Raw genomic sequence first — 22,559 nt, forward strand, 5'->3', positions numbered from 1 at the left:
CGATCTACAAGCTCACAAAGCGTCGCAACATGTTTTGAGCTTGTAGATCGGCTATTTTTGGGCGAAGAGACTTAGTGTAGAGTGTACCAAGTACAGTTGCAACTCAGCAGAGGGATTAAGTGGTTTAAAAGCATTGAACCACATAAAAAACCCAATCATCATCAAGACCCAGAGACAGACAGAGAGAGACAGAGAGTGAGTGTATGCGTGTGTTACCTGTGCAATGCGATGGTGTTGCAGGTTTATAACTCTGGACACGGCCATCTGCATGCTGCCAAACACAGCCACCACCTCCAGCTTCTTATCATCGAAGGACGGAGCGCCAAAGTTCTGCACACACACAACATAAAAGGTCAGTTAACAAAGTACTCAACCACAGTACTTTAATCTAGACACTCCCGGTCAAATATTACATAAATATTGTGTTTTACTCTGTGTAATATTTAATACCCTTTTGCACACCACAATTTGTTTTGTAATATTCACAAGGCAGCGCATATGAAATGTGTGAGCAATCCATTCATCCAATAACATGTGAATAAATGCATATGTTCAGGTAGTAACCATAATGATCACATGAACAGTGGCTGAATGAGCTCTATTCAGCTTGGTTGGTCATTCCTTCAGTAGACAAAATCCCACTGTCCCTTCAGCAGCAGGAGATAAGTGACTTTGCAAACACTACTGGCCCATACGGAAAGAATAAGAACCCAGTATAAAGTATCACTTTAAGTTTGCCTGCCAACACGAGCCAAATCAGCTCAGTGGCCTTGTGGTTATAGTGTCCGCCTTGAGACTGGGAGGTCAGGGTTCAATCCCCAGCCAAGTCATACCAGTAAATAAAACATCTACTGATGCACAAACTTGGACACATCATCAGTGTTGTTTCCTGGAGTCACTGGGTGTTTCTCCTGACCGACGCTGATCAGACCCCGGCCTGTGTCCAAGTGGCATGCTACTGCGCCCACTGTCTCTTGAGGGGCTTAGGGTGGCTGGTGAGATGTTAGCAGCAGGTCTTGGCGACACTAGGAGGCTCAATAGGCACTGTGGGTTGCCTACGGGCCTGGCTCCTCCTTCGTCTGACCAGAAGTGAGCGTTCTTCTGTGCGTTGCGTCGTCGTTGGGCCACATGGCTCACTGTTTCTGAGATGTGCGGTTTCATTACAGTATTATTGGCCATCTTGAAATATTTGTCTAGCCACTACTGTGTGACATTATCCTTGTTTTCACTGTGTTTATGGCAAAACAGTGATCTTAACTTCAGACAAATTTATTAAGGTTGATGTAATAACGGCCATATGGGCGTCCGACTCCCAGACTATGTTCTTACCCTCAAAACTCATCATTGGAGTTGTAGGGACACAGAGAAAAGCCTGTGTGTGCTTGCTTGTATGTGCTATCTGACTCACATTATCCTCCTTGGTTCCTCCCCAGAAGTTGATGCCACCTGCGTAGCTGGCGATGTTGAGGACCGCAAGGCCCTGGAGGCTGGGAAGAGGCATGGCAACCCCATCACACTGCAGAGAGACAGAGGTCATGTTACTATACATCAGGGCATCAAGTTCACATCATGTTTCAGGAAACACCGTCAGCTGCATTCCGTGTGTGTGTGTGTGTGTGTGTGTGTGTGTGTGTGTGTGTGTGTGTGTGTGTGTGTGTGTGTGTGTGTGTGTGTGTGTGTGTGCGCGCGCGCGCTGACCTCCAGCAGAACTCTCTGCTCCAGTTTCTTGTAGGTTTTCTGCACCAGCTCTTTAGTTCCCAACACTCCATACCACATCATGTTCTTAGTACGACTACTGCAGAGACAGACAGAGAGACAGAAAGTGTTATACAGTTGTACGTTTTAGGATGCATTTGAAGATTTTATTGAGTTAGCAGCACCTCCTTAACTCATACGTCCTCTGGTCATAGGTCATTGAGATCAAGCCTTCTCTGTTGCTGCCCACAACCTCTGGAATGAGCCCCTACCCATGTTACCCATGAGCCCATGTTAAGCTGGCCCCAACACTCTCCGTTTAAAAAAACTTGTCTTAAAACCCACTTTTTGATCAGCTGATTTAAAGTTCTAATCAGTCTACTGTGATAATCCACAAGTCATTTCCTAATTATGAGTTTGAATAAAATAAAATAACTGGTAGAACATTTTAAAATGATCTCTCTGAGTCTCGTCCCTCCAGTGCATTTGCTGTATGGTCCATTCACACCTCTGCACATCAAAACTGAACGTGTGAACTGCGATGAAGAACACTGCCTTCATAAAGAACCACATCCAACGTACACATACATACAGTACGTATACTATGCTATTTGAGAGACACAAACTGTTAAGCAAATGTTACTCCATAGAATCTATGACATTGTTTGATAGACGCAGTGTTTGACAAGGCAAGTTGGTTTAACCCATTTAGACCTGGAACGCATCTATGTCACTTTAGGTTTCTTTGGCTATTCAAAAATAGCAGATATACAAGCTCATAGCACGGCACCGAGTGCCGCGCTATGAGCTTGTAGATCTGCTATTTTTGAAAAATCGTGAAAATATTTTTTTTATATTTTTTTCCGAAAAACTGTTAGGATTTAGAAAATGTTTAGAAGCGGCCTCAGGTCTTAATGGGTTAATCAGGGTTCAACCCATCTCACACTGTCCGTTTTCATTTGAATCTAAGCTCTGTTTCATCAAGGTTGAACCCATCTTAAACTGTGTCTGTTGTGTTTGAAGCTCCGCCTGGAGTGGAACTTTTCCAGCAGTAGTCATGATGACCATCACCCCTTTGTGTCAGTCTAGCAGCATCTCCAGAGCGCTAACATAAAGCATGGAGGAAAGTGGAAACACGCACCTACAGTATATTGCTGCTATAAACGGGAAAAATAGCAAGAGTTTGAAGGGAGTTCTCTTTCTTTATTTTTTTTCCTGTTCTGTTTTGTCTTATGCACATAGTTTTGTTTTGTTGTTGTTTTGTCTGTGCTTTAGTTTTATGATTTTATGGATGCTGTGACTGTAAATCAGTCCTGTGATATCTATATACTGCTGAAAGGCCTTTATGTAAAAAAGAAATAAAAGATTGAATGGATAAAAGCTGCACTGAGCCTCCGCAGACTCATAACTCATATGCAAATTCATTATTTATAGACTGACGTCTATAGTAGACACGGTATCAATGATTCACAATCTTCTTAAGTTCAAGGACACACAGTTTTATATAGATTAGATTATTGTGAAAATAGCCGATCTACAAGATCACAACGCGTCCTATCGCTTGTAGATCGGCTAGTTTCACTACTTTTATGCAACACTCTTGTATGATGAAGTAGGGCATTACTTCATGAAAAAAACATAAAAAACAGCCGTTTTTGTTCAAATATGGAGATGAAAGGTTTCTGCTGGCAGCGATGACATATTTTATAGCACATTGCATAAGCCGTTTGTAATGCGTTATAAAAGAAGCATTAAAAAAAAACAGAGGACAAAGAGGTGAAATATAATAGCAAAGATAATGTTTATGGGAAACGGTTTCCTCTCAGGTTTTGAAACAGGTTTTGAGGGGGAAGTTATTAAGTCTTGGGTTGCAGAATACAGATAAGAATGGAATTTGTACCATGAAGTTTCTTTGTTTGAGCCTTTGATAAAAAAATAATTAAATTATCTGATTGTTGCAGCAAAACTTGTTCAGGGGATGTGTATATATGTGTGTGTGTGTGTGTGTGTGTGTGTGTGTGTGTGTGTGTGTGTGTGTGTGTGTGTGTGTGTGTGTGTGCGCGTGCGTGCGTGCGTGCGTGCGTGCGTGTGCGCGCGTGTGTGTGTGAGAGAGAGTACTTTTTGTGCGTGTATGCGTGCCTGCATGGTGTATTATCGGTACTGTCAGGGCAGAAACCTTGTTCTGTATCTCCATATTTCAACGTTTTATGTTGTGTCGTAAATCAATGGCCTACTTCATCATACAAAAGTGTCACACAAAAGTAGTGAAAATAGCTGATCTACAAGCTCACAACACCTCGCATTGCGAGGTGTTGTGAGCTTGTAGATCAGCTATTTTCACTACTTTTGAAATGTTTTTTAAAAGAATCGTAAAAAAGTAACGGTTTTGGACATAGAGCATTATCGATATGCAAATGTGTATGTCCATCCATAATGTACCTGTGTGTATTTACTGTGTATATACAGTACACAATGCAGTACGGTACAGTACAATACGGTATAGCACAGTACGGTGCGGTACAGTACAGTACAGTACAGTTTGTTGACGTGTTGTCTCTGTACCTGCATTTCTTCGGGTGCTCGTCTCTCTTGTTGTTAAACTCCAGGGAGATCTTGGCGTCCAGGCCGATGCCAAAGTAGTTGTTCATCACACACTTCTCTGAACATTGTCTGGAAAGAGAAGAACACAAACGGGCTAATGTTGGAAGATATCCTAAATCTGTCCGATCCGAAGATATCCAATCTGATGCAAGCGCCACATCTATACTTTGGAATAATCTCCCATTCTACATTAAGGTAAGCCCCCACCGTTGAGATTTTCAAATCCAAACTGAAGACCCACCTTTTAACACAGTTTGAGGTCATTGTCTGTTGCTGCGTGTTGCTGCTTTGTTTCTATTTGTTTTTCTTACTACGTTATATGCCTTTATTTTGCTTTGTGAATAGACTAAGGTCTATTTTTTGCTCTCGTTTTGGAAAGCCCTTTGGGTCAACTGCTGTTGTTTTTAAATGTGCTACATAAATACATTTGACTTGACTTAAGCGAGAGAGAGAGAGAGAGAGAGAGAGAGAGAGAGAGAGAGAGAGAGAGAGAGAGAGAGAGAGCTAAATGGCATTTCACAATAAGAGACTGTCAGAGGATATTCTACAAAGAGAACACCACTCTGACTCTACAGGTTAATGTTAGAAGATACTAGCAGTTTCCCTAAACACAATGACAGACCTGACAGATGCTGTACACTGTGATTACGCCATAAATGTGTTACAATCTACAATTTTGGCATTTAGCAGAGAGTCTTAATCCAGAGTGATTTACGGTAAGCAAGGTTAACATAAGGTAATGCATCAAATGCATAGAAATAGTAATCTGGGAGCATACTGTTAGGTAAACGAAGAACCTATCATAAGTCTAAAGAGTATAATATCAAAAAATAAATAATCTACACATTGAGAATATACAAACTATAGGACGCCAGGTCAACAAATGAACCTGGAACCAATGACGAGATTTCTCATCATATTTTGCTTTGGCCCACACCGCCAATGATGAGAATGATGAGATTTGGTGTTTTCAGTGGTTTTGCACTAGATGGCGCTGTTTGCTCGCCTATGGGTCACCGTTTGGCTCCCAGAGAAGGAGAGGAGCAGCGGGTCACGTGATCGCAACACAAAAAGCCCGTTCTCTCCCTTGTAATTTGATGTGGAAGAATGGCTTTTCCGCTGTTTCTGTTGCTTTTTGGCGAAAACAGCCTACATTCAACTGCCTACAACTATAGAACGGATGGTCGCGGCGGCTTGCTCCCCCCCCCCCCCCCCGATTGTATGAGGCTCGGATACGTCTTTTAAAGCAATCAGGGGATCGATCATATTGGAGATAAATATTCTATGATATTTCAAAGGTGAGTGAAAACACTCTCGAAAATCGCTGGCAGTGGCGTGGCAAAATGATGTTTTATTTCTGGCAGTCAAAGAGTTAACCTTTGCATAAGCCTGCAAGGTCATCAAGGCTATAGGGCAAGTGCTAGGGTGAGAATCTACGGTAAGTGCTGCTAGTGCAAACACACACACACACACGCACACGCACGCACACACACACACGCACACGCACGCACACACACACACACACACACACACACACACACGCACACACACACACACACACACACACACACACACACTTACACAGCGTCCTCGTTGTAGATGACAGTGTTGATGCTCTCCGGTTTCTCCAGGACAATGGTGGAGGCGGGGCTTAAGTTCCCTGAACCTGGGGGACGGCATTGTGGGTAAATGGAGCAGAATACACACATGTCAGGAATAGGGGAAGGTAATGGATACCGCTTCTAAACAACAGCTCTTTGTTTCTTTCTTGTCAAATACACCAACGCAATTCCCAAGATTAGACAATAGTGGGTTTTAGACAACGTAGGCTATGTCATCATGTAGAGGATTTTGAAATGTTGCTACGAGAAGTGACTGAACACTCTTTTCGACATCCTGTCAGCTGTTTACACCACTAGCTAATTTTAAACAACCGATATCTGATAGTTTATGTCGTTTCCCAGGGTAACGGTTACAAACAGGAAGTTCACATTCGCAGTTCTTACAAAAGTGGCAAAGTGAACTTAATGGTATAATATCATGTGACAAGTAGAAAAATACCTGTTGTGTGAAAAAAGACATAATTTGTAATCTTAGGGTGAATAATACGAGAATTCCAATGGTTACTGGCAGAAAGGGCTGGAAAGAAGTCAGAGGTTCTGCAACTTATGTAAGGACAACTGAATTTGAGATGAGTTTCATGTTTCGTTCGAGTGTATGAATGCTAGTCTCATGAATTTTGGACAAAAGTATCTGCCAAAGTACTATATAACTCACTCACCTAATTTGAAATACATTTTATAACTGCAATCTGATAAGCCAGACATCATTTGTATGTCCAAAACTGTTACTTTTCAGGATAAAAAAAACCCTGCAAAAGTAGCAGATCTACAAGCTCAAAATGTGTAGCTTCGCGCCACGTTTTGAGCTTGTAGATCTGCTCATCTTGATGCTTTTGTGTGACACTGTAGTATGATCAAGAAGGGCGTTAATTTACGAAAAAACACAAAAAGTTAGTCCCATGGAGACTTGAATTCATGGATATTTTTTTGTTTTTGTCGCACTCCTAAGCCAATAATTTGATGACCGGCGGTGGTTCCGGTAGGAGACACAAAGACCCACACAACGTTTTTATGTGTTTCTGTGTCTCTCCATTACTGTCACTGAGTTGAGTGTGAACCTCAGACTCTGTAATGAAGTGCTTTGTAAGAAGGAGAACTGACGTGGTTCTGAGTCTCTCTCGTCGCTGTTCTCTCTCTTCATGGAGGAGCAGGAAGACATCCTCTGGACCTGGCAGTGACGGTTCTGTTCATCCACCACTGAGAGGGAGAGGGAGAGGGAGGGAGAGAGAGAGAGAGAGAGAAAGAGGGATTTAAAAAGGTGGAGAAATACTAGCACAGGCACAGAGAAGAGTAGAGAAAAGCTAGCAAACATCCCGATTACATAGAAAAAAATCACATCCCTGGTTCTCGTACGGTATTTACCAGACAGCTTTTCAAAATCCCCGTAGGGCACAAACATGAAAAGATGTTGAGTCTATAGTGACTGTGAGCTATGACACCTCAGCGGATAGATACAGGAAACGGTTTGAAAAGGGAAGAAACATTTTGAAAATGGAGCAGGTTACGGAGGATGAACCAGCTCAGTGGCCTTGTGGTTACGGCGTCCTCTGTGAGACTGGGGAGCTCAGGGTTCAATCCCGGGCTGAGTCATACCAAAGAATATAAAAAGTAATATGAAATGTCTCCCTGCTTGGAACTCAGCAAGGGTTGGATTGTTGGTAATAAGTATCTGCGACATACTAGTGTCGATGTACTTGTATAGAGCTGCCTCAACCTAAGGAAACAGGAGATAGAGCCATGTAGCTCAGGAACCATTGGTTCAGGCTATTTACTTATCTAGGAAAAAAATTAATCAAATATATGTATTTTTTAAAAGATGTATTTTTGGGCCTTTATGCCTTTATTGATAGGATAGTAGGTTGACAGGAAATGGGGAGAGATATGGGGAGTGACATGCAGCAAAGGCCGTCGGGATCGGGACTCGAACCTGCGCTGTAAGCCTAGGTGCCCGGACCGCAACGCCAGGGCTCTGGGCCATGAATCAAATATTTTGTAATCTTTCAAGCTACACTAGGCTCTCTCTGCTGCATATCTCATATCATTTGACACACATTACAGTGCATTCAACAATCCACTAAAAATAAATGTCAACACAAATGAAGTAATTTTATGTGTTGCCAGGAAGCATTGTTGAAGACTTATTTCGGGCACTTCCTGTTGGGTCTGTCCTACGGTAAACACGGGCAAAAGGTGAAGTATTTTCAAAGCATGTGGCAGCTAGGAGGAAGTCCACATACCAGACTTAAACTGGATCTGGCAGTTTTACTGGATCGAGTAGCGGGCTTTCTTAATGAATGAATTCAACTGGATTGACAAGTCGGGATGCATTTCCTATTACTGGGGCCAAAGAATATGTGTGTGTTGTTTAACCCCTTAAGACCGGGAACGCATGGTGTGTCATTTTAGAGTTCTTTGGCCATTCAAAAATAGCAGATATACAAGCTCATAGCTTGTAGATCTGCTATTTTTGAATAGTCAAAGAATGAGTGCCGCGCTAAAAGCTTGTAGATATGCCATTTTTTAAGGCAAGCATTTGTAAAATATTTTGTTCCAGGGGCCCCCAGAAGCAAAGATTTGAGTTAAAATGTTCGCTTTAAAAATATATATATTCAAAGATTTGCACAAATTCAGTTTTTTTCAAAAATAGCAGATCTACAAGCTCATAGCTTGTAGATCTGCTATTTCTTAAGAAATCTGAAGTGACACAGATGCGTTCCCGGATTGAATGGGTTATGGACAGGAAAGTGAGGTGTATGTGTGTGTGTGTGTGTGTGTGTGTGTGTGTGTGTGTGTGTGTGTGTGTGTGTGTGTGTGTGTGTGTGTGTGTATGTGCGTGCGTGCGCGCATGTGAGCGCGTGTGTGTGTGCGTATGCACGCGTGCGTGTCTGTGCGTCATGCGTACCTTTCTCAGCCTGCTCTATGATCTGCCTCAGGGCCTTCTTCAGACTGTTGGCTCTCAGCATCAGCTGCTCCTTGGAGCGGTAGGTCTTCACGACGGTGCCCGCCTCGCCGCTCTCCTCGCAGGGCCCCGTGTCACCTCCCTCCTGGCCGGCCAGCGTGCCCGCTGGCACCACCTGTTCAACGCGGTGGAGGGAGGAGGAACTGTCAGTGGGTTTGAGGACTATATTTTACACGGTAGAAACAACAACAACAAAAGAACGAGCACACCGACTCAGTCCGTTCAAATAACAGTTTGCATCAAGATGACCCACAATGTACATAAACACTGAATAGCCGGCACTCCGAAGTCCTTCTGGTACTTTTTAATTAATAATAGGCTCTATGCACAGCAGCCATATTGTGAAGAAATTCACAGGTGTTGCAAATGATACTAATGAAGGCTCTGTTCCATTCTGGTCAAACAGAGTCAGGGTGCTGATGTTGTGCACGTTGGCCCACTGGAAACACTCCGCTACACCAGTGGGTCTAACATTGGGGTTCAGGGACCCTCGGTTCCTTGAGGGGGTTCCAATTGGCCTCTTACGGGCGTGCAACTCTGAGAGTGGAACCAAATGGTTCCATTTTGGTTCCATTTGTACACTCTCAGAGTTATGGTGGTCGTGGAAATTAAAAAGTCTGAGAACCACTGTGCTACACTAAATGGAACAGAGCCTTCATTAGTATCATTAGTAACACCTGTGAAGGAAGTGATAATATGGCTGCTGTGCATAGAGCCTATAAGGCATGGGCATTATGGGTCCCAGGTATAAAAAGTCACAGAGTGCGGCTTTAAGAAACTTTATGGAAGATGAGCTATTTGATATGATAATGATCAAAATGAGGATTTATGAAAAAAAAAAACTTAATATGATATATTCATTATGCATATTCATTTAGAACGGCAATGAGACAGCCATATCAATGCTGTCTGAAAAATTGTGGTTATGTCACTCAGTCATTGTGATTCAATGACTGAACATGACTCACACACTTGAGTGAGTCGTGAGTTGTGTGTTTGTTTACTATAATCAATACAAGGTCTTTCTTATCAGTGTTATTACCTGAGCCTCTGCTTCCTCACTCAGAGCCTTGACCAAGGAATCTAACTTCTCATTCAGCAACGCACACTGAGAGACAGAGAGAGAGAGAGAGAGAGAGAGAGAGAGAGAGAGAATCACAGCTACTGTTAAATAGCATCACCCAGTACGCCTAAGAAAACGTACTCCAGCAGTATCCTTCCGATAAATGTTTTAATGAAAAACATGAATAAATTGTTGAGTGAAAATAGCAGATGTACAACGTTGCTGTCGGGCGGAAAAATGTCCAAAACTGTTGCTTTTCAGGATTCAAATTCAAAAACAGCAAAAGTAGCAGATCTGCAAGCTCGAAATGCGGTGCAGAGCATGCTTTTTTTCTTTTTTTTTAACAACATTTTTATCCTGTGATTTTTGTAACCCATTTCCCCCATCACCCGGTGCCAATTTCCTAAGTGATCCTGGGCGCTACACCAGCCCTACACCGGCGCTACACCAGTCCCCCACAGCCTAGGGAGGCCAGGGCCGAGCTCATGCTTCCTTCAGTGCATGAGAGCCAACTGACCTTCTTGTCACCTGACAGGGGGGAGTTTCCCTGGTAGGACGTAGCGCGCGGAAGGAACACGTTATTCCAACCAGTTCCCTTCCCCTCCATCACGCGCCCCAGCTGTCATGGGGGAGGCGGTATAGCGACCAGGATTACTAGATGTTTTTGTGAGGGTATTAACTACCCTAGGAGACACGGGGAGAACATGCAAACTCCACACAGAGCATACTTTTGATGCTTTTGTGTGACGCTGTAGTATGATCAAGCAGGGTGTTCATTTTACCAGAAAAAACAGCAACAGCAACGATACCAAGCAGCAATACCACAATATAGAAATACTCTGTTACTCTGTTAAGTAAAAGGCCTGTGTTCACTCAATGTTACTTGAGTAAAAGTACAAAAGTATTGGTATCAATTATACTTAATAAAGTACCAAAAGTAAAAGTACGAACATGTTTGAAAATAGCAGATCTACAAGTTCACAAGCTTGTAGATCGGCTATTTTCAAATAGCCTATTTATAAAATAAAGTTTTCAAATGATTGCAGTGGAGTTAAATTATAATATTTACCTCTATTTACCATATGTAGTGGAGTAGAAGTAAAAGTATTGAAAATTGGAAATACTCCAGTAAAGTAAAATACCTCAAAATTCTACTTCTACAAAAGTACAGTACTTGAGTAAATGTACTTAGTTACTTTACACCACTGGGGGGGCGGTGACAGGATGGGTTTCCACAGCAGTAGGCGTATAGGTTTGCTAGTGGCCATTCTAGCAGCTACAGTATCTTACACCTGCATGCATGTTAAATTCAAAGAAGAGAGGATGCTGTCCTCTTAACATTCTGCTACATCTCTCTGCTGAATCCACCTACACCAGGGGTATTCAACTAGATTAGGCAGGGGGCCACAACTGTAAAATAACTTGGAGTCGGGGGCCACACAGCGCAAATGCACGCGCGCGCAGCGCGCATGCATGTGCGCGCACAATTTGCGCGCGTGCGCAAAGCGCACGCGCGCGAAATTTTTCGGGTCTAATTCGGGTCTAATTCGGTCTAATTCGGGTCTAATTCGGTTCTATTTGACCAATATAAATCAACCTTTTTTCGGGTCTAATTCGGTCTAATTCGGTTCTATTTAAGGTTCTAAGTTAAGTTCCAATGAAAGATGGCCTTTCAAGAACTAATGAAGGATAAATAATTTGTACTGTTTTAACTTTGATAACATAAATCAAAGTTAAAATAAATAATAATTATGAAAATTTAAAAAAAAAAAAAAAATTTTTTTTTTTTTTTTTTTTTTTTGGAATATGGCCAGGGGCCACAAGGAAGCTCCTCGCGGGCCGCACGTGGCCCGCGGGCCGCCAGTTGAATATCTATGACCTACACTGACCACCATTACACAACCTCTTGTATAACACACACACACACACACACACACACACACACACACACACACACACACACACACACACACACACACACACACACACACCCTACCTTTTTAGCCATAGCATCAGCCTCCTCCTTGTTCTCCGTGGCTTTCTCATATGCCTTCCCCACCTCTGTCACAAACTCATTGACCGTCCCACACAGAAACCTGGAGGAGAGACGGATACATTAGAGAACTTTATTCTATCATATACAATGACACTCTCCATCATGACCTACATAGCAGATACAACTTTTTTCTTTTTTGTGTCCGTTAAAACCAGGAAAGCATCTGTCATTTTAGATTTTAGCTATATACTATATATAGCACATTGGTTCTCAAATTGGGGTCCAGCAAAAGTAGATAATATAGCGTCACAATAATTTTTACCACTTTAACCATTATTTTATACTTTGGCTATTAAAAAATCATGAAAATGTGTTCAAACCTTTGAATACATATATTTTTTTTAAAGCACATTTTTTTACTCAAATCTTTGCTTCAGGGGGTACCTGGAACTAAATATTTTGAGATGGGTGTGTGCCAAATGCACATCATTTTGGGCATCCTTGACGTTGACATGAAAAGGTTTTGAGCACCACTGAAATAGAAACATGTTTTTCAGAAAACTGATTTAGAAGCCATTTTTAGAATCGGCCTCGGGTCTTAATGGGTTAAATCTCACAGCAATACATAGTTGAAAACCAGCTACTCCTTCACAACAGAACAGAGAACCTCACTGAAGCACCACTCAAACTCATCGACATTATTCATGAGTGAATAAAAAACCCAAATCCTTGGCTGAAGCTGCTCTCCTGAAACATTTTCCAAAAGGTTTTTTCCTTCTTTTAGAAATGGCCTGTTCCACTACAAAGCTCAATAGCTGACACTTCTTGGCATTTTGTTTCTGCAGCCAGCACCAAGTATAAAAGCTGGTTCACACCAAACCTTACATTAAAATGGCAAAAAAAAGTTTAAGCATAAGAGGTAAGGACCCTGTGTGTGTATGTAGAGTGAGGGTGCTGACACAATGGATAGGGTCAATGAAAGGATTATCCACACTCTCTTCAGTTATGTTCTTAATTTATTTTTTAATAGGCTGAACCTATCTAGAGACACGGACGCGTTTCGGCACGTCGGTCTTCCTCAGCGTTTCAAACCAGCATACATCAAGAGGGAAGTGACATCTATAGCTATGCGATAATGTACAGCTGATCGCATAGCTATGTATGTCACTTCCCTCTTGATGTATTCTTGTTTGAAACGCTGAGGAAAGCCGACGTGCCGAAACGCGCCCGTGTCTCTAGATAGACTGCTGCTGTGAACCTATTAAAAATGAAGAATATAACTTAAGAGAGTGCGGGTAATCCTTTCATTGTATGCATCCTCAGGAATCTGCACCCAGATTAAACTATAAGAGACTAATCCTCAAGACTCCCCTTGAGTAGAGCACGCCCTCTCCTGACGGTATTGATCCGGCAGGAGAGTTGCCTTACAATGGATAGGGGTTCATGTTGTATTAAAGTTATGCATACTGAAGCATTAACGCGCACAGTGTTCCTTGTTTAGCATTGTGTAGTAGCACCCTCTCTGTTATCTGTAGGGTTTGAAAAAGTTTTTTTTTTTAAAGTATCCTTTGCAAGATGTGACCCTGGCCTGTTGAGGCCCTCTTCTGGCCCCTGAGATCCAGCAGACAGTCCCCCCCCCCCCCCGGATGATACAGCCTCAGTGGTGATGAGACGCATGCTGCAAGGTCCCCTGTCCCCCACACGTAATGCACTAAAATAACACAGAGGAGACTCCCTAAATAGTCCTTTAATACGTCACTGTCACTTACTGAACTCACTGTCCCCTTTGTGTGTGCGTACGTGTACTTGGATGTGTGTCTGTGCGTGTGCGTGTGCGTGTGCGTGTGTGCGTACGTACGTGTGTGTGTGTGTGTGTGTCCTTGGGGAAGAGACCAGAGAAGAATTACCCATTGTCCAGACACTCACCTTCCCCCTCTCTCTCTCTCTCTGTCTCTCTCTTAGATGGCCTCTCTTCTCTCACCACCCTTTTTCTACAAGCATTGTCTCCCTTTACTTCTCCTCTACACATTTCTCTTCCCCTTTCATTTCCCCTCCCCTCCCCTCCCCTGCCCTCTCCTCCCCGCTCCTCTCCTCTCCTCTCCTCTCCTCTCCTCTCCTCTCCTCTCTCAGAGAGCTTCAGTAATTGCTGTCCCAGCATGTATGACACATACTTGGCAGAGGAAATGACATCGCTGTGTTGGTCCGAGTCCAGGATCTTGGTGAGGTGGGACGCGACCGAGTCTGCATACTGAGTGATATGGACCTGAGAAGGACGGATAGAGAGAGAGAGAGAGAGATACGTCAACACACGTCCTCTACTGTCGAGTACATTTTCATATTGCATTATAGGTGAAAACAAGATGCACAATAACTAGGCATTTTCAATGTTTTTCAGGCCAAGGACCCCTTAGCTGAGAGAGAGATGAAGCAGGGACGCCCCCACTACATATTGTATAATGTTGTGCTGCAGATTAATGTTGTTCATAGATGGCTTCATAGACTTGTTTGACAGCACTATCAACAGTCTTTTAAACCCTCAAAATTTAGTCAACTTCACAGCTGAATCTGTTCTTGGTTCTGCTCTTTTTTCCTCTACACCAGCGCTACGAAAATGGCCGATCTACAAGCTCACAACGCCTCACAGCGCGAGGCGTTGTGAGCTTGCAGATCTGCAATTGTTCGGCTAATGTTCCCCATCACACAAAGATTTGGCGCACTCCCTGTAGTTACTCTGAGGACCCCCCAGGGGTCGCTATGAGCTTATATATCTGCTATTTTTGAATAGCCATCGAAAATGACATGTGTTCCAGGTCTTAATGGCTTATAAAAGAGAAAAGCCTGAGCAGTCATTGGGGCTCTATGGTACCTTTAGAGGGTAATCAATACTCTACACAGTACCTGGAGAGGGAAATCAATACCGTCTTCCTCCTTGGTATTGGGTGAGTGTTTGGTTGGCACCTCGTAAGTCATCACACTCCACCTGAAAACGCACACACGCACACACGCACACACACACACTTAATGTCAAGCACAAGGAAATAAAACACTCTTATCAGCCAATGGGATCAAGGCAGGGGACAGCGACAGCCAATCAGATCAGACGACGTCTGTGTCCCTTTATCCTTATCACAGGTTGTACCGCTGGGACAAACACGCTTCCAACCTCGTCCTGGCTTATCGTTTTTAAGTCAGGACATTAAACATGCAAAGGTAACAACTGTTCAGTCAGTCAGCTAGTTTACTAAATGCTGACCCTGAAAATATCTGAAATGTTGTGAAAACCTACGGCACAAGTTTCAAGAGAGTGTACAAATGGCTCCATTTATACACTCTCAGAGTTAAATGAACACTGAGAATTTTACAGTGTAGATTGGGGTCCCAAAGATAAAAATAATTACTTTTTTTTAAGGGTCCATTTGGACCACTGGTGGGCCCCGGGCCAGACATTGAGAAATATAAACAGTCTGCGCCCAAATAAGGAAAGACTCCCTGATTAGACAGATGAAATGACAAGGACTCAGTGGTGGAAAAAGTACTCAAATGTTTTACTTAAGTGAAAGTATCAATAATGCAATGTAGAAGTACTCTGTTACAAGTAAAAGTCCGGAATTCAACATTTACTTGAGTAAAAGTACAAAAGTATTGGTATCAAAATGTACTTAAAGTACCAAAAGTGGTTAATGTATGTTTCATAACGTAATCATTTATATCTGCAAAGTGACAAGTAACTTAAGCTTTCAAATAATTGCAGTGGAGTAAAAGTACAATATTTGCCTCTGAGATGTAGTGGAGTAGAAGTAAAAGTATAGACAATACTCCAATAAAGTAAAAGTACCTCAAAACTGCACTTAAGTACAGTACTTGAGTAAACGTACTTAAGTTACTTTACACCACTGCGAGGAATGCAATGCAGTAACTTCCTGGTAAGATATAAAACCAGCAGTACCCAGGTGTGCCTGTGTGGACTGATGGAGTTAGGAACCATCAGTGAACCTAGACCGACCGGTGGAGTGTTCAGGTTACCTGTCCAGCATCTTAGTGGTGGCTCTCTCCAGCTTCTCCAGGATCTGAAGGAGTTGAGCGTCGTCGTCGCACAGCCCGCCCCAACCCAGCACCCGCGCCAGATCGTTACCGGTACCCAGAGGAAGAACGCCCAGCTGACACTGGAGAGAGAGACTCAATTTCAACTTAGTTTCCCATCTGGACAAAATAATGCCCAACACACATCCACCTAATTAATTCATAATCTTTTATTTATGTCCAAATGTCACAGAATGCCACCTGGTTTGCGTGTGCTATCCTACTCTACTTAACAAGATTAAACCATTCACGCATCTGTGTCATTTTTTGATTTATTTGGGCTATTCAAAAAAAGCACGAGTGCCGCACTATGAGCTTGTAGATCTGCTATTTTTTGGCGAACATGTGTAACTCAAATCTTAGCTTCTGGGGATTCTACAAATGTCTTCTAAATCAGTTTAACCAAAAAAACGTATGTTGCTAATATCAGTGGTTCTCAAACTTTTCATGTCAAGGACCACCCAAAATTATATGTATTTGGCGTGGACCCCCCATCTCAAAATATTTTGTTCCAGGGACCCCCAGAAGTTGTAACAGAGTTAAAAATGTTCAAAGATTGAACACATTTTCACGATTTTCCAAAAATAGCAGATCTACAAGTTCATAGTGAGAGAGAGAGAGAGAGAGAGAGAGAGAGAGAGAGAGAGAGAGAGAGAAGAAGTAGGTAAGATGGCAGAAGAATGGAGAATGTGAAGGAGAGGGGAGAGAAAGGAAGAGAGAGAGAGAGAAATTGAGATGTGTCAGATAAAAAAAAATCATGTAAAAAGAAGCTTCATAAATCTCATCGCAATACAGTACATCGTTGAAAACCAACTGCCCCTCCACAGAACAGAGAGAGCCTCATTGAAGCACCATTCAAACTCATCTACATTATTCATGAGAGAATAAAATCTGATTCTTGCTTTAACCAATGCTTAGTTTAAACGTTGGCTGAAAAAAAATCCAAATATATTTCCTTCATTGAATGGCCAGTTTGGCCTGTCCCACTACAAAGCTAAAAATCGGACACTTCTTGGCATTTTGTTTCTGCAGCGAGAGAGAGAGATTTAATAAGTTAACTAGTCATAAAGTGGACTGATTTCACGCAGGTGCAGAGAGAGACTAATCGTTAATTGACCTCACGTCACATTAAGTGACCAAAACTGATTAGCGTGAACTGATATTAGCTGAAAATGACTTTGAATCTGTTTTACAAGTGACAAAGAAAGTCTCCGAATCTCTCAGTCTTTAACTTCATCTCGTCTCCATCATCCCCTTCCTCTTTTCCGACTTGTAATCATCGCCCGCACCTTTCTCTAGCATTCCTTCCTTCCTTCCCTCCTTCCCTCCCTCCTCATCTCACCCGTCCTCACCTGTTTGTGGAGGTTGAGCTTGTCGAGCTCAGAGAGCACCCAGCCCACACTGCCGTCTCCCCCGCACACCAAGGTACGAAAGGTCGGAAACTTCTGGAACAGACGCAGCCTGAAGGAGAGAGGGAGAGAGAGAGAGAGAGGGAGGAGGAGGAGAAGAGGAAAAGTGATGGAGAGGAAAGGAGATACCGTATGTTATACAGTAGGAAGCTGAAGAACACAATGTCAAGTACAGTATCTAACAGTGTTTCCCAAACATAGATTTGTGACCCATTTCTAGGGGCTGCGAGCACGTTTTTCATTCTCATTCTTGTATATGACCCCAACCTGTTTGAACTTGAAATTGTCGAAGCTAAAAAAATTGAGCCTCCTGAGTATGTTACAATGATGATAAGAGTGAGGCTTCCTGTCAAACACTTTGAGCGCACTTTTGTGGAGCTGTTCAATGGGTTTTAGAATCGTCACGCCTGTGCAAGACCAGTTTGTAAAACAGTATTCAATATGTGATAGGATCATACAGTGAAGATACGATCTGGCAGCACCAACTGTCAGGAAGGGTCTAATTTGTTTAAAATTTTGAAGGTTGAATGTTATCGTATTTGTGACTTTCTTCACATGTTTTTAAAAGTTAGGGTTGAGCAGAGCCGGACTGGGACCAAAATTCAGCCCTTGCATTTTGGTCCAGACCGGCCCACCACTCCCCCCCCCCCGGCCCGTTTTGTCAATGGGGGGGGGACGGGGACGGGGGGACGGGGGACGGGGGGCGTTTCACTGCTTCAGCCCAGCCCTGCACATGAACTCTGCAGCCGCACTGAGGCCCCTGCTGGAAAGCATCCCAGCCCAAACAAAACTAATAATTGGGCCGTGCGACCCCGAAATTACCATAATAATCCTAAAACGGGAGCGAAAATATTAAAATAAGCCATATCTATAAGCCAGTCTTGAGTGCTTGTCAGAGCTGAGGTTAAGATTATTGACACCTCTGCATAGCTGTTACCATGGGCAAGTACAACGGCATCATCTGCATACATCTGGACATGTAGATTATTACATACTTCAGGTAGGTCATTTATGTACAGTGAGAACAGAATTGTACCTAGTATTGAGCCCTGGGGGACACCGACCGAACAGGTGTGGTAGGGGGATTTAACACTGTTTACACTTACGCACTGTTTTCTGGTGGATGGATAGGAACTAAACCATTGTATAGTTTCTGGACAAAAATTAAAATGTGTTAATTTGGACAGGAGGACCCGGTGACAGACGGTGTCGAACGCCTTCTTGAAGTGCAGGAACGCCGCCATTGCACAGGGAGCTCTGTTCAAAGCACACTTCAATTTTTCTATGAATAGGCAGTTTGCTGATTCAGTGGAGTGAAAGGCCCGAAACCCAAACTGCATGGGATGCAGTGGCGTGTCAGTGGGGTGTGGCCTTTGTCTAGATGTTTGATGATAGATTTGACAATCCACTTTTCAGCCACCTTTGATATAACTGGTAGGAGGCTTATGGGTCAATAGTTTGATATTTCAGTTTAAGCGCCAGATTTGTAGATTGGTGTTATCACAGCAACTTTCCATTGAGGAGGAACAGTGCGTTGTCTGATGGACAGATTTACCAGATGTGTGATCGGTGCCACCAGAGAATCTGCATTTGTTTTTAAAAAGTTTGTATCGAGCCCATAGGCATCCTTGGCTTTGGATGCTTTCAGTGATTTGATGATGTTTGCCACCTCGGTTTCCGTAATTTCCTCCAGATTAAAGATGGGGAGGTCTTTTCGGACAGGGCGGGGTACAAACTTTGAGGGATTAAACATTATGTGGTTAATTCATCATATATTTTTGTACGCTTTGTTGACACCATATTTCTCTTTTGGGTCTTGAGCTAAAAAAGTTGTTTTACATGAACCAAGAAGTTCTGAGTCATAGATGAGTCACACAGGAAAACGAAGAAGGGCAAAGATGTACGGAAAGAGAGAGAGAGATACCCCAGCTGTGGTCCTCCGTTCATCAAGTCAAACACCTGGGCAGGGTTGAGGAGCTGCTTGAACTTGCGGAGGAACTTCACCCCCTGGTTGTCTCCGCTCTTAGAGTTGACCAGGACCAGCAGAGGGCTGGAGCACGATGCCGAGGTGGCCTTCCAGAAGCCTGCACACAAATATAACACACATTTTTTTTTCCCTCAACATAGTTATATAATAAGCAAAACACCCGTCCAAGTTTCTGAGTGTTGCGCCAAATGTGGTGACCTATATCGAATTGTGACTGGAGCTCTTCCGCCCGTCCAGAGCATGGGAACAATTGCAGGCCATGTCCAATGTGACAAAACGTCGCGGGTGGAAACCTCATAGGTCCCAAACAGTTACTTTTCAGGATCCAAATAAATAAAAAAACAGTAAAAGAAGCTGCAGATTGACTTGTAGATCTGCTACTTTTGATGCTTTTGTGTGACGCTGTAGTGTGATCACTACGCTGTGCGTGCGAATGTGCGTCTCACCATCTGAGTCGATAATGTTGAGTGCGGTGGGAGGAATGATTGACACTCGGCACTGGCCCAATGGACACACCTTCCCCATCTGCTCTTTACAGCTGTTATGGACCTGCACGCACGCGCGCACACGCACACACGCGCACACACACACACACACACACACACACACACACACACACACACACAGTCAGTGGTCTCCATAGTATTCTTGCATTTCGCCAGAGGCAGAAAGGTCAGTTCATCTCCCTGAATATCACTTCTATAACCTTTACAAATACCACAACATCCATGGTGTGTGTGTGTGTCTGTGTGTGTGTGTGTGTGTGTGTGTGTGTGTGTGTGTGTGTGTGTGTGTGTGTGTGTGTGTTGATAAACGGATGATATTATTTAACCACTTGAATCCTAGTGTCCGTACACTGAATATTTATAAGTGTAAATATATATCATTTGATCTTGGCGTTCAGGCTCTGCATACATTACTCCCAGCTCAGCACATTATAAGACAACCATTTAAGAGCAGGGAGATGTATAATACACATCTATAACAACCCCCCCCCCCAGGGGAAAACAGAACCCTTAGGGAAAGCAGAGCCTACTGGTGGTACTGGGGTGGTGGTGGGAGCAACCGAAGCACATACAATGTTCAGTGGCAGCACTGACAGCAAGAGGAATTACAGCGAATGACGTGAGCTTAATCCATTAAGACGGGGAACTCATCTGTTTAAGATTTCTTTGGCTATTCAAAAACAGCAGATATACAAGCTCATAGCGCGGCACCGAGTGCCGCACTATGTAGCTTGTAGATCTGCTATATAATATTTTGAGATGGGGGGTCCGCGGACAAATACGTATCATTTTGGGTGGTCCTTGACATGAAATACGTTTGAGAACCACTGGTATTATGGCAACATAAGTTTGAAGAAAAAAAAAAAAAAAAAGCAGATCTACAATCTCACAACGTGTTACGTTGCAATGCGTTGCAAGCTTATAGATCAGCTATTTTGGAGGCGTAGATATTTGGTGTAGCGGGACAAAAGGAGCGGACCTAGGATAGAGCCCTGGGCGACTCGGGTCAATTAAGGATATCGGGTTTAAGCGTCTAAGAAGACAGTTTTCATTAGTATTTGTATACAAGGCTATACCGGAACAGCTACCAACTTACATAAGCACATTACTCATTCAACGATGTGGGCACTGCAGTCTGAGATCACAACATTATACCTCAGATCATGTTCCCCCTGTGAGAACTAAATATGGGATATATGCTTTCAGCAATTCTGCACCATTCTCCATCTTTCTCAGAAAGAGATGAAGTTAGATTCCCTCCCTGGAACTGCCAGACACGGGCGGAACGATGGAAGGACAGACAGACAGACAGACAGACAGACAGACAGACAGACAGACAGACAGACAGACATACACAGAGACAGACATAACGTAACGAGTATTTCAGCAAAGCTCGATTTATACTTTGTTGAGCCATTGTATTGCGTGGCAAAAACACAAATCTACAAGCTCACTATGCATCACGATGTGACACATTGTGAGCTTGTACATCTGCTATATTCGGCACGCAACAGCGCCATTCCATTTATTTTCCAACTTCAACCATTTATCGCGAGGGGGCAACAGCTCCTGGCGATCCTTTCCCAGGCAACATTAGCCACTTCATCCCAAGGGATCCCCATGCTCTCCAAGTTCCAGCGTGGAGATATAATCCCCCCCATCTGGTCCTTGGTCTGCCAGGGGGTCTCCTCCCAGTGGACCGTACACAGAGGACCTCCCTAGGGAGATGCTCAGGAGGCATCCGTACTAGACTGGCTCCTCTCCACGTGAAGGAGCAGCTGCTCTACTCCGAGTCTCTCCTCGGTGACTTCTAACCCTATCGCTAAGGGAGAGACACCAGCCACCCGTCTGGAAAAAAAAACACTATTTTCGTCCGCTTGTATCCGCAATCCTATCATTTTGGTCATGACCCACTCATCACGACCATAGGTGAGAGTAGGAACTAAGGTTGACCGGTATAGAGCACCGAAGTCTGACGTAATTTACACATCCTACCTGGGTCGTGGTTTTTCCCCCCCCGTTCTGAATCCCCATAGACGTGTTTTACTCTTATGGATATGAAGCATCAACTGACGGTGAGAAAACGCAAATGTTACTTCCGCCAAATTAGTTAAATTTCCGCCAGAAGCGGACTGTTTTAAATATGAGTGACTGACAATCATAAACGATACAGAGCCACCTCCCTGACAATATCGCAGAGACAGTTTGTTTATTTTTGGACCACAATTCTTATATGAGACGATTCTATGATGACCCAATGTTATTCTCCATGGAGAAATGACTTTACGACCCAGGGGATGGACGAGTGACGTCAGGACTTCTGTACTCTATATTGAGAGCTTTAGTGACAGCGAGATCGGGAAGCGCCACCGACATGCAGCTTGTGACATGCCACCGACATGTCGCCTTTGCCACCGGCGACATGTCGACGACATGGGCCGTGTTTGTGTCACCGGCATTGCGCCTATACTGCCGACACGTCGCCTATGCCGGCGGCATAGAGGGCATGCTGGTGGCAGAGGCAGCATAGGCGACATGCAGCTGGCATAGGCAGCCGATTAGGGGGATCGTCGATCGTCTATTTTCAGCGAAAGCTTTCCCCAGAAAACGGAAGCCCTGAGGGACTCCGCTCAACCATATG

The 22,559-nt window shown here is 43.5% G+C and overlaps 1 protein-coding gene across 3 annotated transcripts in view; it reads right to left on the minus strand.

Moving 5' to 3' along the window:
* The window catches only part of LOC311035363 (diacylglycerol kinase delta), a 145,051-nt gene that overhangs the window by 20,404 nt on the left and 102,088 nt on the right, over positions 1-22,559 (minus strand). For all 3 annotated transcript variants that reach the window (XM_084043520.1, XM_084043521.1, XM_084043522.1), the window contains 15 exons: positions 19,859-19,961; positions 19,350-19,509; positions 17,369-17,477; positions 15,960-16,099; positions 14,835-14,916; positions 14,108-14,199; positions 11,937-12,036; positions 9,920-9,985; positions 8,821-8,992; positions 7,020-7,115; positions 5,878-5,962; positions 4,258-4,365; positions 1,699-1,795; positions 1,409-1,516; positions 217-330 (listed from right to left, as the gene is read on the minus strand). In XM_084043520.1, the coding sequence (XP_083899646.1) occupies positions 217-330; positions 1,409-1,516; positions 1,699-1,795; positions 4,258-4,365; positions 5,878-5,962; positions 7,020-7,115; positions 8,821-8,992; positions 9,920-9,985; positions 11,937-12,036; positions 14,108-14,199; positions 14,835-14,916; positions 15,960-16,099; positions 17,369-17,477; positions 19,350-19,509; positions 19,859-19,961 (1,632 nt within the window). The remainder of the gene's footprint in view (positions 1-216; positions 331-1,408; positions 1,517-1,698; positions 1,796-4,257; positions 4,366-5,877; positions 5,963-7,019; positions 7,116-8,820; positions 8,993-9,919; positions 9,986-11,936; positions 12,037-14,107; positions 14,200-14,834; positions 14,917-15,959; positions 16,100-17,368; positions 17,478-19,349; positions 19,510-19,858; positions 19,962-22,559) is intronic.

The sequence above is a fragment of the Gymnoscopelus microlampas genome (assembly GCF_963454915.1).
Source record: "Gymnoscopelus microlampas genome assembly, chromosome: 19".
Classification (NCBI taxonomy): Eukaryota; Metazoa; Chordata; class Actinopteri; order Myctophiformes; family Myctophidae; genus Gymnoscopelus; species Gymnoscopelus microlampas.